Source organism: Xiphophorus maculatus, chromosome 11, assembly GCF_002775205.1.
Source record: "Xiphophorus maculatus strain JP 163 A chromosome 11, X_maculatus-5.0-male, whole genome shotgun sequence".
Taxonomy (NCBI): domain Eukaryota; kingdom Metazoa; phylum Chordata; class Actinopteri; order Cyprinodontiformes; family Poeciliidae; genus Xiphophorus; species Xiphophorus maculatus.
The window spans coordinates 30,503,127-30,518,396 of record NC_036453.1 but is presented as its reverse complement, the minus strand read 5'-3'; the positions used below and the strand labels follow the sequence as shown (position 1 = coordinate 30,518,396).

The 15,270-nt window shown below is 35.4% G+C and overlaps 4 protein-coding genes across 4 annotated transcripts; all 4 read right to left on the bottom strand.

Moving 5' to 3' along the window:
* Positions 1 to 965: 965 nt before the first annotated feature.
* LOC102236046 (olfactory receptor 51I2-like) lies at positions 966 to 3,379 on the bottom strand (the record flags this gene model as incomplete). The annotated part of the gene is made up of 3 exons (XM_023342291.1): positions 3,369 to 3,379; positions 2,057 to 3,008; positions 966 to 995 (listed from the first exon to the last, which is right to left on the bottom strand). Coding segments are annotated over exons 1-3 (993 nt in total), but the record flags the coding sequence as incomplete, so codon positions are not given.
* A 4,796-nt stretch (positions 3,380 to 8,175) lies between these two features.
* On the bottom strand, positions 8,176 to 10,255 carry LOC106700300 (olfactory receptor 147-like). Its single transcript, XM_014475544.2, is given in 4 exon segments — positions 8,176 to 8,351; positions 8,844 to 9,059; positions 9,062 to 9,098; positions 10,235 to 10,255. Coding segments are annotated over 4 exon segments (450 nt in total).
* An 80-nt stretch (positions 10,256 to 10,335) lies between these two features.
* On the bottom strand, positions 10,336 to 11,700 carry LOC106700301 (olfactory receptor 146-like). The gene is made up of 2 exons (XM_014475546.2): positions 10,775 to 11,700; positions 10,336 to 10,375 (listed from the first exon to the last, which is right to left on the bottom strand). The coding sequence occupies exons 1-2, from the start codon at positions 11,698 to 11,700 to the stop codon at positions 10,336 to 10,338; spliced, it is 966 nt and encodes a 321-aa protein (XP_014331032.2).
* Positions 11,701 to 13,878: 2,178 nt separating this feature from the next.
* Positions 13,879 to 14,847, bottom strand: LOC111610073 (olfactory receptor 1-like). Its single transcript, XM_023342293.1, has one exon. It carries the CDS (start codon positions 14,845 to 14,847, stop codon positions 13,879 to 13,881), a length of 969 nt encoding a protein of 322 aa, XP_023198061.1.
* Between the last annotated feature and the right edge of the window lie 423 nt (positions 14,848 to 15,270).

The window sequence follows — 15,270 nt, the reverse complement described above, 5'->3', positions numbered from 1 at the left end:
TAGGCTTCAAGGCTGTGTGTGATTTACATCTGATATGAGATCATATTAATAAATGTTCAATGTGTTGTGATCAATACACAAATAATTTAAAGGTTTTCTTGTCCTTTCTTAAAGTTATAGCAAACACAGACCCAGAAGGACAAGTAGGCATCCAACTATAGGAAGAAAAAAAATCATTATTTTCATCTCAACAATAAAGATTTATTTTAAAAATTGCTCCTGGCTTTTTAAATAACGCGTATAGTTTGATAAAGGCAAGAGTTGTCTTTTGTGGTTTAACCTTCAGGTTTTGTACTGGTCACTTTAGTGTTTAGTGGTATTGTACACTTATTGAGTATTAGTTCATGTGCTGTTGGAGACAAATGTTAAAATGACACTGCTGATGTGTATAATGGTGCAGATCATGTAAAATGTCAGCTGGTGGATTCATTGACCCCAAAACACATAAATTGCAATTTGAACCATTTCAAGTTGCAGCTGATTTAGGAGGAAGTAACAGAAATTTATATGGGATCTGATCAAAACTTGGATCGAAACCTGACCAGTTTCACCTTAGGACATGGGCAGGCTGCAATCGAGTTGGTAACTATTAGTCAGTTAGAAAATATCTTGTGGTTTGGAGAGTGTAGAGGTGTGTTCCTCTTAGAAATAGTATCACAATTTTGGTGTAGCATAGAAAAAGTGCTGATTTAAATCTGCTACAAAATCTGTGATCGGACCAAAGATTAGGGTGATGGAAATATGACCAACCAGTAGGGGGGAATTTTTCTGCTAGTTTCTGCAAAACTTGTATTCAATTCTTCTGCTCTCATTCAAATATTCACTGTGCTTTCTCCAAACTTTCTCCTGGCGCTCAAAACTGGTCTCTGCTCAGATCAAATCTCCACTTGCAAACCTCTCTGCCGGCTTGGAACAGAAACTTACCGTTGCCTGGCAACCTCTCAGCCAATAGAATGAAAGTTATGCTGGGTGCGTTTGTTTCCTTCTAGTGTACAGGTGTCAAACTCCAGTCCTCAAGGGCCGCTGTCCTGCAGGTTTTAGATGTGAAACAGGTACAAAACACTGGAATGAAATGGCTTAATGACCTCCTCCTTGTGTAGATCAGTTTTCCAGAGCCTTAATGACCTAATTATTCTATTCAGGTGTGGTGCATCAGAGGCACATCTAAAAGTTGCAGGACAGCGGCCCTTGAGGACTGGAGTTTGACACACTTGTTTAAAGTGGGTGTGCTTGTGTCATTCCACAGTGATTTTCCACTGAAAATATGTGCTCTCGAATTATGGCAGAAATATTCCCCCATAAACCAACCTCAGACACTTAATCACCCAATATAAAATATTAAAATGCTATGGAAAACAATTGCTGATCAATAATTATATAAACAATTTCAGTACCGCATGTTAAAGATTCGCCATTGGTTGCTGAGATAAAAAATATATATTTTTGGCACTTTTTATTGAATGTTCTTTTTTTATTATCAGGAACAAATGTCTTAGTTGAATAAAAAAAAATCCATATCTATCTGGGATTTAATTTATTTTAGAATTATCTGAGGTAAAATGCAAAAAAATAAGTGGTTACTTGGCTGTGGTTACTTCTTACAGAAAGAACTTTCTGCTAAATGTTTTTCTAAATTATTTTGTATTTGCAATTATTTTTGCTAATTAACTATATTGTATTAGTTGCTTAGTTTCTAAAGTATATTATGTTAAATATTGCTTACATAAGTTACACAGTAACCAGATTTAGTCTTTCTTTAGTCTGGGTGCATAACCATACTTTCCGTCATTAACATGCACAAAATATATCTTCATATGCAAGACAAAAATAACTTCTCTCATAATTTAATCACATAAATCTGTTTATTAATTTATTGACACTATTTTAAAGATGACTAATTCCACAAAGTTGGGATACAGAATCATCACAACACATTCACAGTCCTGACTCACAATCAGTTACCAGCAGCAGTTTATAATCACTGAGCAAAATTTCAACTTAGGAAAGGTTAGTTACAAACAACTGATATTTAAAGTAATCATTTTGCATTGATGTTCCTCATTTTAGCTCTTCTGCAAAGTTTCTTAATGGCATTCCTCACTTCTTCTGTCTTCAAAGAGTAAATAATAGGATTGAGCAGCGAGGGAACTGTGAATGTCAAACTTGAATTTATTATTCTGGCATTTGGATGAATGTAGGAAGTCAGTGCAGCTACATTGGTGCCCACAAATGGAAGAAAAAATATGGCAACAAGAATCAGGTGAGAAGTACATGTTTCTAAAGCTCTGAGTCTTTCCTCTCTTGAAATAGTCCTGGACAAAGCGATGGCAATGCAAACATAAGAGCTAAATATCAGAATGAGGGGAATGCACACCCCCACAATAAGGGTAATAGTAGCCAATATGTAACTGTAAGATTTATCATTACAGGCCAGCTGATATATTGGTCCATGATCACAGAAGAAGCTTTTAATCTCTATAGATGAACAGAACGAGAGGCGATTAATAAAACCAGCCAAAGTTGCCGTGATGCCAACCATAAACATCCAACAACACAGCAGGATTACAACAACAGATTTTGTAGTTATAATGCTGTGATACCTTAATGGGAAGCAAATTGCTATTAATCTGTCATATGCCATTGTGACAAGCGTCCATGACTGTATCCCTCCGAATAAGAAAACAAAGAACATGTAAGCTAAGCAGGCTTCATAAACAATGTATCTTCTGTTAAACAAAAATGTGTCCAAGAGTTTTGGGATGAGAGCAGTGCTCCCACATAGATCTGTGAAAGCCAAGTTGAAAACTATTATATATTTAGGACTATGTAGAGTCTTTACCAGGTAGATAACAGAGAGGAGGAAACCATTGCCAAGGACAGTCATGATGTACACAAAGCACAAGAATACATAGTAATATTTAACATGAGGGATGTTGTAAAACCCACCAAGATAAAACTCTGCAGGTCGAACAAATGTGGAGTTAAATATGGAGGTAGGCAGAGTCTCTCTATACATCACTATTACACATTTACAAGGCTCAAAAACATAATCAAGAACGACAGAGTAGCTTGAAAGAAGTTGCTCTCACCCAGCACACCAGAGAATAGGATGAGTGTGCTGCTCTCTGGTCTGTTGCAGGGTTACCTTTCCTTTTATATCTTTTCTCCTGTGATTATCATACATCAGTGTGACTCACTGGTTTCTGTCACTCATAAAAAGCTCCTTACTGTTACCATAATTCTAAATATCATCTGCAAAAATAACGTTCATATTGGACAACTAAGATATAATTACCCATAATCCATTAAAGAAAACTTAACTTGTGCATGTTTTTGACTTATCAGGTTTTTGCATCTGCGTTCTTCACACTGAAGTCATTGAAAGAAAGTTTTAAAAACTAGAAAAGTGATAAGTCTCTCTAGTCCCTTTTGCTTTTGCTCAAGTTACTGTTACTAGTTACTGGCAGAGGTGTGACCAAGTCACTGTGTTGCAAGTCTCAAGTCTTTGTCCTCAAGTCCGAGTCAAGACTCAAGTAAAGACAGGCAAAAGTCGAGTCAAGTCTCAAGTCAGGAACTTTTAATTTCAAGTCATTTCGAGTCGTTTTTATTTTATTTTTTTTTTATAATTTGCAATTATACATAAAATTCAAATAATAGACCATTTGTTCGTTTTAAAATATGTATTTATCTCAAATGATAGAACATGTGTAGCTGAACACAAAGTATAAAAAACATTTTTAAATTGGACCACTTTATTGCCCAGTGCTGACATTTCCACAGCACAATACAAAGAACCATAACAGCAGTTTTTTTTCCTCTTTTCTCTGACCTGTCAAAACAATATATTGTCAATATAATTTCCCAACGTAGATGTCTTCAAATACACCAACCATCCTTAGATGATACTAGACCCAGCTCATCATCATGATGGGACAGAGAGACTTTCTGCTTTCTGTTCCGGAGCCCCGTTCACTATCCACCGGCTTCCTGAGCTAACACGGTGCACATTATTTGTGGAGGCATTTGAAGAACCGGATTTATGGTAAATAATCACCAATTTAACCTGGAGTACACATGCTAACACGAAGTTAGCTAAAGTCAACTATCTTACAGCAAAAGAAAAGCGCCACCTACCGATCTTTGTGAAACTTCAAATGCCGGACAAAGTTGGACGTCGTGGCATCTCCATCCGATATTCTCTTCTTGCATGTTTTACAAGTTGCAGTTCGTTTTTTAGTAGAAAGTTCACAACCTACGTAGCCAAAAGAAATTACTCGCGGAAGCATATTCGAGCGGTTATTTCGTATTTCGTTCCCTGATGTCTGTTATTGCGCAATAGCCAGCCCCGCCCACTCCTCACAACTCTCCCGGGCTGACTACTGACCAGTTCTCTGTCTAACAGGTCCGGAAAATCTCTAAGACCTGGGTATTACCCTAAAAGAGATCTATAAGAGATAATCTATTCAAACTGGTGGCGAAAGCGATTCGTCTAGCTCTAACTACCTCCAATCCAGAAGCTACGACCCTTTACAGTTAAGGAACAATCAGCTGAGTAGCCCTCGCAGCTGCATAATTCCAATAACCGCTTCTGTTAACGGTAGCTCGCCTCCTAAAATATAACTCGCTCTTGGAACCGGCTAGATTAATTTTAGTGACTTGGATATAAGTCCCAGGGTCATTATTTACACTCACTAAAGGAAATTATGAAACCACCTATTCACTAGAATCATGTACATTAGTTTTACCCCAATTAAAAGAACTGAAAAATAATTAAATGACTCAATTAATTCCAATGTCCACCAACCTCATTAGAATTTTATAGTTTAAATTTATTAAGCAAGCTTAAGCAGGGATATGTGACATACAAATCAGTAATTAATTGTATATAATTCAAGAGCAGTATAATAAAATCAACATGTATAACCATACTATCCTGTCTCTTTTCCCTAACCTATGTCGCAAGTTCTGAGATAAACTTCTAGGTAGCAGATTCAACTCACACCCAGGTGATGGTGGATCTTAGCAACAGGAACATCCAGAATCCTTGGTCAGAGTCTTTGTCCTTGTGTGGAAAAATCCTCCTTAGAATGGAAGCAAAGCAGAACGGGTCCAAAACCTTCGAAAACCCAGCTCTTTATCCCTCAGGGACCTTTGTCTTTTCTCCAAGTCTGTTGCAGAGTTTGAGATCGTTGGGTTGAGGCAGGACCGACGGTCGAATCAGGAACTGGGGCTGGGGCGGTAGGATCTTGTCCCTTCTTAGAGGCGCGAAGTCTCAACTTCCCCGTGGTTCCGAAGTGCGGTCCTATGCTGTTCCTCAATCTGCTTCTCCATGTTGACTCGTCTCCAGCGCCGCGGACTAAGAACAGTTGCTTCCTCTTTTCAGTCTCCTTTTATACTTTTTACGCCCATATGTGTGTATGGGGAGCTTGGTCTACGTGACTTTCTGAACATCTGCTGAGTCTCGTGGAAAGCCCCGCCGGTCCGTAACCTGTTTCGCTGAGTCTTGTGGAAAGTCCCATCTTTCCCCAACCCGTTGATCCTAGCGAAACTCACAGCACCACCCATCATGCACTTCCTGGCCATCTGTTCAGAACTTCTTGCGACATATCCTGACCACAGGACCTCATCCATCATGCTGACTTTAACGTTACAAATTCCTCTCTTTTCTATAACTCACTATTATTTGTTACAAATCATTAACCACATTCAACTTGTATCAAAACCTTTTGAATCAATTTCAAATCATCACAACTTTGATATTCATTAAGAATTAATCACATTTCTCACTTATTATAAATCATCAAACATAATACACATTGTTGTTACCATTACAGATCATTACTCAGAATTACATTTCAGAAAGTTATTTAGTGATTACTTATTATACTTTTTACCAATTGTATTCATACATATTCAACTTAATTATTATTTTAATCAAATCACAAGATTGCTTTACTTCTCTCAGGCCTTTATGCACCTTTTCTGCGTGTACCTGGAAAGATCTCACAACCCCATGCCAGTTTTCTTGACACTGAGCTCTGCAGCTTTGCCGCGTTTTTTTAAACGTCCAAATCCTGTTAATTTGATTGGTTGTGTTGCAGCTACGTACACATACATACATAAGGAGAGAGGAAAACCATAGTGACGGTCTGCGCATATTGATACGGAATGAGTGAAATTAATTAATGATGCCACTTTATAAATAATGTGTTTTAAATTTTAAGACTTTGAGTAAAAAATATCAAGTCTTTTCAAGTAAACAGCTTCAAGTCGAGTCAAGTCCCAAGTCAATGGCATGAAAGTCAAAGTCAAGTCTGAGTCTTTGAGCATTTTTTCAAGTCAAGTCTCAAGTCGTAATTTTAACGACTCGAGTCTGACTCGAGTCCAAGTCATGTGACTCGAGTCCCCACCTCTGGTTACTGATAATACAAAGGCTAAAGGCCTCACAGTATTGTCACATCTAATACATTTATAATCACTTTTCATTTTATTACAAGCAAAGCAATCAACATTCAATCTTTATTTAATCAACACATGAATCAATACATTAATCACAGCATTGGTTATTATTTCTGTTTGTTGCCTTTAAATCACTTGGGCCTATTTCACTTCTGTAAAAAGGAATCCATGTTTATTTCACAAAATACTTGATTTTTAATCACCAATCAGAAAGTCAATATTTCTTTTCAATTATCAACTTGATAATTCATGCAAATTCTACATGAAACTGGAAAGTTTCATGGCATACTGGGAAAGATCTCAGTATGCCAGTTTGCACAATAGGATGAAAAGTTAAATTACACTTTATTCAAACTCTCTAGAATCCACAGTGAGGTATACTTTCTTTTCTTTTGTTTTCTTCTCCTTTCTTTTGTTTCCTTTTCTTTTCTTTTCCTTTACTTAACCAGATAAAACCCTGTTGAGAACTAGATGTCATTTGTAAGAAGGTCCTGGGCAAAAATCAGCAACATAACTTAACATTTTTTTAGGAGACAATGATTTTCCAGTAGATTTAGTTGAGAATCTTTAGTCAAGCTGCATTTAGGCAATTTCTCAATCTCTGGTTCTTTGTATTTCGTTCATTTTGGGTTGTTCAAATATTTCTGCAGTTTATCCTTTTTGGTTGTTGTGTTCTGGACTTTGCATAGAGATTTAGATTAGGCATGATGTGTATGATAGATGTATTGAGTATGATGATGTATGATAAAATGCTGTGAATGACATAAGGACAATTTCCAAAATGCAAATTTGGTAAATATCACGATATGAACAGTATTATGAGCAGCATTACAGAGGCTTAAATTCATTTTTGAGGCTTTTCTGTGTTTGCCAATAGCCATACATTGAGGATGATGCTGTGATTGGTTATGACGATGAGAACTGTCCATATGTGTTGTTGCATAAAGTTGACCAGTACTCCAAAAGATATTTTCTCCAACCTCAATCCAACCATTGCTTTGGATATTGTTTCAATCAATGAAGTCAAAAGCTGCTTCCGTACAATCAAGATGGCGACAGACGGCCTGGATCTAGGAGCTGGAATCTATCTATTGTTACTGCGTATAGTGATATTGACATAAGAATGATTTTGTTATTAATTGTTTAACCCTAGTTTAGATTCTTATGCCATGTTTACACACAATCACTATCTGTAAACTGCTGTTATTTTCAGGAGTTGATTGAGGAAAAAAACTTTCCTCATTTGCAAAGATACCTTTAATTTGCTGTGTATTGTAAAAAAAAAAAAAAAATGATGTCCTTAATTTACAGTACACTACCGAAAGCTGTTTTCACAAAAAACTCCGTAATTTCACAGTAAAATTCTGTGGTTACAGGAATTTTACCGTATTTATACAGCTGCTGGTATCATACAGTAAATTAGAGATGTTTATTTTACAGTGTAGTTGTTGTTTCACATAAGTCACATGCCTATTTATTGGTGTGAATTCAGTTCAACAGCTTTTGAGTGTAAAGTATGATTAGAAAAGTCTTGCATAATTTCAGTCACTTATCAATTACTCAAGAGAATAACAACACATTCACAGCTATTATATAAAAAGTAAGAAATACACAAAGTACCAAACAGAAGGTAGTTTTGTTTGTCATTCAAAAAACATCAATTAATAGCATCATATAGAATTATAAAAGAATAACTACAGACAAGTAATGTCACAGTCATAATTTAATGGCTGTTTTGTTCATTTTAGCTCTTCTGCAAAGTTTCTTAGTGGCATTCCTCACTTCTTCTGTCTTCAAAGAGTAAATAATAGGATTGAGCAGCGAGGGAATTGTGAATGTCAAAGTTGAATTTATTATTCTGGCATTTGGATGAATGTAGGAAGTCAGTACAGCTACATTGGTGCCCACAAATGGAAGAAAAAATATGGCAACAAGAATCAGGTGAGAAGTACATGTTTCTAAAGCTCTGAGTCTTTCCTCTCTTGAAATAGTCCTGGACAAAGCGATGGCAATGCAAACATAAGAGCTAAATATCAGAATGAGGGGAATGCACATCACCACAATAAGAGCAATAGTAGCCAATATGTAACTGTAAGATTTATCATTACAGGCCAGCTGATATATTGGTCCATGATCACAGAAGAAGCTTTTAATCTCTATAGATGAACAGAACGAGAGGCGATTAATAAAACCAGCCAAAGTTGCCATGATGCCAACCATAAACATCCAACAACACAGCAGGATTACAACAACAGCTTTTGTAGTTATAATGCTGTGATACCTTAATGGGAAGCAAATTGCTATTAATCTGTCATATGCCATTGTGACAAGCGTCCATGACTGTATCCCTGCGAATAATAAAACAAAGAACATGTGAGCTAAACAGGCTTCATAAACAATGTATCTTCTGTTAAACAAAAATGTGTCCAAGAGTTTTGGGATGAGAGCAGTGCTCCCACATAGATCTGTGAAAGCCAAGTTGAAAACTATTATATATTTAGGACTATGTAGAGTCTTCACCAGGTAGATAACAGAGAGAAGGAAACCATTGCCAAGGACAGTCATGATGTACACAAAGCACAAGAATACATAGTAATATTTAACATGAGGGATGTTGTAAAACCCACCAAGATAAAACTCTGCAGGTCGAACAAATGTGGAGTTAAATATGGAGGTAAGCAGAGTCTCTCTATACATTATCAAGTCTATCAAAATTGACAGGATATGAAAAGATGAAATCACAAAACAGACAACTTCATAAAGACTGCCACAGCTGCATAACACAAGGCGTTGTAACCTAATTCACACCGCAGGACGGCAGCTGTACATTGCTCTCCATTGAACTGCACTGCAGTAGTGACTTCATTTATACATCCCTCCTCCTTTCATTTACACGCTGTCATGTTATCTAATGGTTTATATGCAATGATGACTTCAAGCAACAAAAACTGTTTATCACTTTTGCCATAATACTGAATTATCAATGGCTCAACAAAATGTTCTGAATAATAATTAAATTAAATTCAGTTTATTTATATAATGTCATTTCTCAATAAATGTAGTCTAGAGGTACTTTTTCAAAAAATATATTTTTATTCAGTCACAGAATAAAAAGACAGACAGATGGATCTCTGCTCTAGATAAAAATCCTTCACTATTAATCAGACAATAACTTAATTTCCATCTAAATTCTGAGGTTGACTCAAACTGCAGTTTCTCTTCTCAATATAGGTGAGTTTACCTAGAAAGATCATGCTTCCCTGAGCAAATTATATCTGACTTGGTTTTTCCATGTGTTTTAATGTTTGATTTTATAATGTAAAATGCAAACAATCTGGAAGAAATAGCACAATCTACATTTCTTATCAACTATCCTAAGATGGATGGGAAACATTTTATCAGTTTCAAGCTCAATGTTTAGTTGAGAACAAAACTCATTTTCATGTCAAGATCAAGAATGTCCTCAAAGGCCCAGTTTCGGCAGGTGTTTTGATACAACTACCCATTTACAAACTGATAAAATATTAATCAATAACTTAAATTAGAACTTCTGAAGTCTAAGTCATTGGAAACCCCTGGGCCTCAAACTCTTTCTCGCCTAGAATCCTACTTTTTGGTCTTGTTCAAAATGTCTCTTTAGACAAAAGACAAATTTTAGTCTCTGAAGTAAACTAATAAACCTGCATGGTTTTGTACAGCACAGGAACTTGAAGAGAAGCTGTGAAAAAAGAACCAAAGCCAGGATTCAAACCCAGAACCTTCTCTATGAGGTTACCATGACAACAAGAGCCACCATGAAGCCCACATTAAAACAACCAAATTTATCAAATGCAACGGAAGCCATGTTTGTTGTTGGAAATAAAAGGCAATCATAACTTAACAAGAAATGCTTATGTCTTTATTGTTTGAACACATTCTGCCTAGTGTAGAAAAACACACAATCAATATAATACAAGTCATATGACTCGTAACACAACAATCCACATTTGATTAAATTATAATTTTGCTATTCTACTGTATCTCTTTATAAGATAAATAGGTCACCAGTTTAGTGGAAACGTATTTCTTTTACAACATTTATAGTTTTCTTGATCATTTCTAAAAAGGAAAAAATGAAGTAGGTTAGTAGGAAAATATGACATAATTGTTGAAATTAAACAATTAAAAACGACCATAGTTTAAAATGACAATTTTAAGCAAACTTATTGAGAAACATTTTTAAACACAGAAGAGTACTATGTTTTTTTTACAGTCAAGTCACATTGTTGTGGAATTTTTACTTCTTATTTTTGATTTAAAAAATATTTTGAATAACTTTTTCATTGACACTTTGATTTCATGCGTCTGCAGAACATAAATGATTGGGTTCAACATTGGTGGCAGCACAGAGGTCAAAGACAAGTTTATGATTCTGTTGTTTGGATGTATTTTTTCCATCAATGTAAATGTGATTAACAGGGGGGTAAAGTAGATAACCACTAATGAAAGATGAGCGATACAGGTCTTTAAGGCTTTGATTCCTGGTTGAAATGTTGCCACTTTTACTAAAGTATAACTAATATAGAGGTAACTTAAAAGGATAAAAACAAGCGGCAGCCAAAAAATAAGAACAGGATAAAAAAGGCCAATCACATGATTTGGAAAATTGTCATTGCAAGCGAGGCGGTAGATCTGACCGTGATCGCAGAAATAGCTGTTAATAACCAAAGACTTACAGTATGAAAGTCTTGTCAGGAGGCCGACAGCAATTAAGGCAGCAACTATAGCAAAGATCCAGAAAGAGGTGATCAAAGTCAACATAGATCTGCAGGTTACTTTTACTTGATAGTGAAGAGGAAATATGATGGCAACCAGTCGGTCGTAGGAGAGAGCAACCAAATTAAAAGACTGCATTGAAAGGCAAGAGTAGCAGAAAAAAAGGAACGTCAAGCAATCATTGTAGGGAATTATGTTATGGTTAAACAGAAAGATGTCAATCACCTTTGGTACCAAAGCAGAGCTGCCTAACAGGTCCACAAATGCAAGGTTAAAAACAGCAACATACTTTGGAGTTCTTAGATTGTGATCTAAATATATTATAGCCATTACGGCTGTGTTTCCCACCACAGAAATTATATACAGAAAAAAAAGAAAGATGTAGTAGGACTTCATGTTAGGCAAGCCAATAAATCCATTGATTACAAAATACGCAGGACGCACAAAAGTAATATTTTTTCCAAAAGCAGAGTTGAACAGTTCCATTGTAACACTCCTCCAATGTGCCAGAATCTACTAAACGTTCATTAAAGTGTGAAGAATCCTCTTTGGACAGCAGGACTGCCTTGTGCAGAAGATGAGACGTTAGAGTCGTTATCCCGATCTCGTCTGTCAGGCTTTTAAATGACGAAGTGGAGCCTTTAGAGAGGAGCAGCGATTCACGTCTCTCTTTATGTCTAATTCAGTTTGCCGCTGTCTTTTCCCATGTGTGTCCACGTCAAACCCAGTTCACTCAGTGTAATAATGAAAATCTCTTTATACAAGTTTGTGTGGTACGTATAATATTAGCCTTGTTAAACAAAAAAAGGGTAGTTCTCTGAGTTGTGTTTAAAGAGAGAAATTATACTTATGTACCGGTACATCTTGTTGATTAACGTAAGAAATACTCAAAAACATTATTGTATAAAAAATTAACATACAGTGAAGGCAGTACAAATATGAACATATGTTTTGCCAAGGCCTTACCAAACTCTGGTAAAGTGCCTTGATTCTCACATAAGATTGAAATTAAATATTTTTTTTATCCTGCAGGACATAATATCATAAAAGCTGTGGCTTTGCTGCAAGTCTAGAGTTTGACTACTGTTCCTGTAACTTTAATTTGACAATCTGTGGTTCTATCTGTATGCCTATGAACATCTACAGTATTTCTATGTTTTTTGTGTGATTTTCTTGTGTGTGCAAAACTCTTCACTGAAACTTTTGGATCATTTTCTTGGCTCAGCCATGTTTCTAACTTATGTGCACATCAGTCTCAAAAATATTTTTTCATTACTGTCTCTGTAGCCTTTATATTCTTTGACTTTCAGGTCAGGTGTTTTAAAATAACAGCTTACAAAAATAAACTGTCATTTTGTTAATCAAATTGTCCTTTATTGTAAATGATTTTAAATGACATTTACCAATGACTTATTGAACATTTGGAAAATATAACCCTTTACATTAGATGTTCAGAGCAGAAATATGAACACGGGTGAGTTACTTTAATACCATAGAAAAGTTGAAAAATAAAAATTGCAGTGAAGCAATTTTTATATTTTTGAGGAAAGAAAATAAATTCATAATGTACCAATTTAACAGGATGGTTTAAATTTGCAACCTAGGTTTTTAACTTAGGCTTCAATTTTTCTATTCAGCCCCTTTCTCCTAATATAACATAGTATGTCTTTAATCCTCTCTCTCTCTCGTCATATTCTGTTATTACTCAAAAATCCTGTCACTTCAACCAACTGTTAATGAAGAAAAGTCCGATTCACAAGTACTGGAACATTTTTATTGCAATCTTTTATTGCAGGTTTTTCAGATTGCGACACACTGCTTCAGCAGCTCTGACTGTTTGGTTTTTTACATATTCCTTATATATAGTCTTTGAATTTCAAAAGGGAGTATTATGTAAAATCAAAATGTTATTCACTCATCAAAAACATACGTGGAGTGTTGCTTTGATTCATTCATGCATGTTTGAGAAATCCTTGAATTTCCTGTGGCAGCCATCCAGGAGTGCCTTAGCTAGATTTATTGGATTTAATCAAAGTAAATCCAATTAGCAGTGCAATAAAACTGACTTTATGCATTAGGCTTCATAAGTATTTAAGTCTTTTCTGAACTGTAGCTACTGACAGAAAAACTGACACAACCTGACAAAAAAAACCCCACAATACTTGTTTGATACTTTACTTATTTTTCTTCTCTGTGCAGTATTTATTCTATCATCACAGCATAATATATTAGGTCTTTGTTTTTTAATATCAAGACAGATGTAAGAGTCCATGAGTTTTTCTTGTTTTTTGTTTTTTTTTGTTTTCTTACACCGTTTACCTCATTTAAACCATCTTAATGTCATCATTTTATATTTAAAATACTCTCACTTTGCTTAGAAAGAAGTTATTTTTTTATTTTCAACCAGCACGATTTTAGTTCTAGTGAAAGTAATTAAGTATCTCTAATCTTCCTAAATATTTATGATAGAATACTGACATACTTAGTAAGAAATTAATAGAATAATATATCTAATATTATGACATAAACTTTTCTTTAAGATAATAGAGCCATCTGCACAACATGTAACAGAAGATTTTAATGAATATTTTTATTATTACGACAAGAAGAAAAAGACTTACAGTACAAAAACAACAAATGTTTGAATATAATCTGAACCACATCCTACTTTCCAGTAATTCTGGATTGCCTTCTGATTTTCAATATCTTCTTCAGTGAAACTTTTATTTCTTGTGTCTGCAAAACATAAATGATTGGATTCAACATGGGTGGAAAAACAGAAGTAAGAGACAAGTTGATGATCCGGGCATTCGGATGTATTCTCGAACTCATAGTAAATGTGATTATTATCGGGAGGAAGTAGATAACCACCAACGAGAGATGAGCTGTGCAGGTTTTAAAGGTTTTTACTCTTTCATGAGCTGCGGTAACTTTAGCCAAAACACAACCAATACAAATGTAACTGGACACAATGAATATAAAAGGGAGCCACGTAAGAAGCACTGGTAATAAATTGCCAATGACTGAATTAGGAAAATTGTCATTGCAAGCAAGTTTATACAACTGGCCATGGTCACAGAAATAGCTGTTAATGACCAAAGACTTGCAGAAGGAAAGTCTTGTAAGAAGGCCAATTGCAATTAAAACACAAGTTATTACAAAAAGCCAAAAAAAGGTAAGCATGGAAAACATAATCTTATGAGTAACCTTTACATGGTAGTGCAGAGGAAACATGATGGCCATCAGGCGATCGTAGCAGAGAGCAACCAGATTAAGAGCCTGCATTGAAAGGCAAATGTAGCAGAAGAACAGAAACGCCAAGCAGTCATTGTAGGGGACATAATAATGATTAAGCAAAAAGATATCAAGGACCTTTGGTACCAGAGCACAGCTACCTAAGAGGTCCACAAATGCAAGGTTAAAAACTGCAACATACTTTGGAGCTCTGAGGTTATGATCCAGACAGATTACAGCCATTACAGCCACGTTTCCCAGCACTGAGATTATAAATACAAAAAAGAGAAAGACATAGTAATACTTCATGTTTGGTAAACCAATAAATCCACTGATGATGAAATAAGGAGGACGGATAAAAGTGGTGTTTGTTCCAAAAGCAGAGTTGAAAAGGTCCATTTTAAAATATGCAGGGTATAGTTTTGTGCAAGTTCTGTCAGAGCAGTCAACAGCGCTGCAGACATCAGCACTGTTACTTGTTCAGATTTGTTTTAGTTCATGGTGTTCTGACAACTGTCGAGGGTTTTTATTCTTGCTGTTTTTTATGCCCTAAACCCTCCAGGGTATTTGAGGTAAACACAACAAACACAAGCTTCATTCAAATGAAAAAGTTTGATCTTGTGGAAATTTCCTCTGCAGCTTGTGTGGAACTTTCTGGAGCTACATCTGTTTACATAAATCATTTCTACCAGTTTTACTTATAATCTTGTATTTTCTTAATAATACAAATATATTTTCTTTGATATATATATATATATATATTTGTTTGTTGTGTTTACCTCAAATACACTGGAGTGATTGGGGCATAAAAAAGCAAGAATA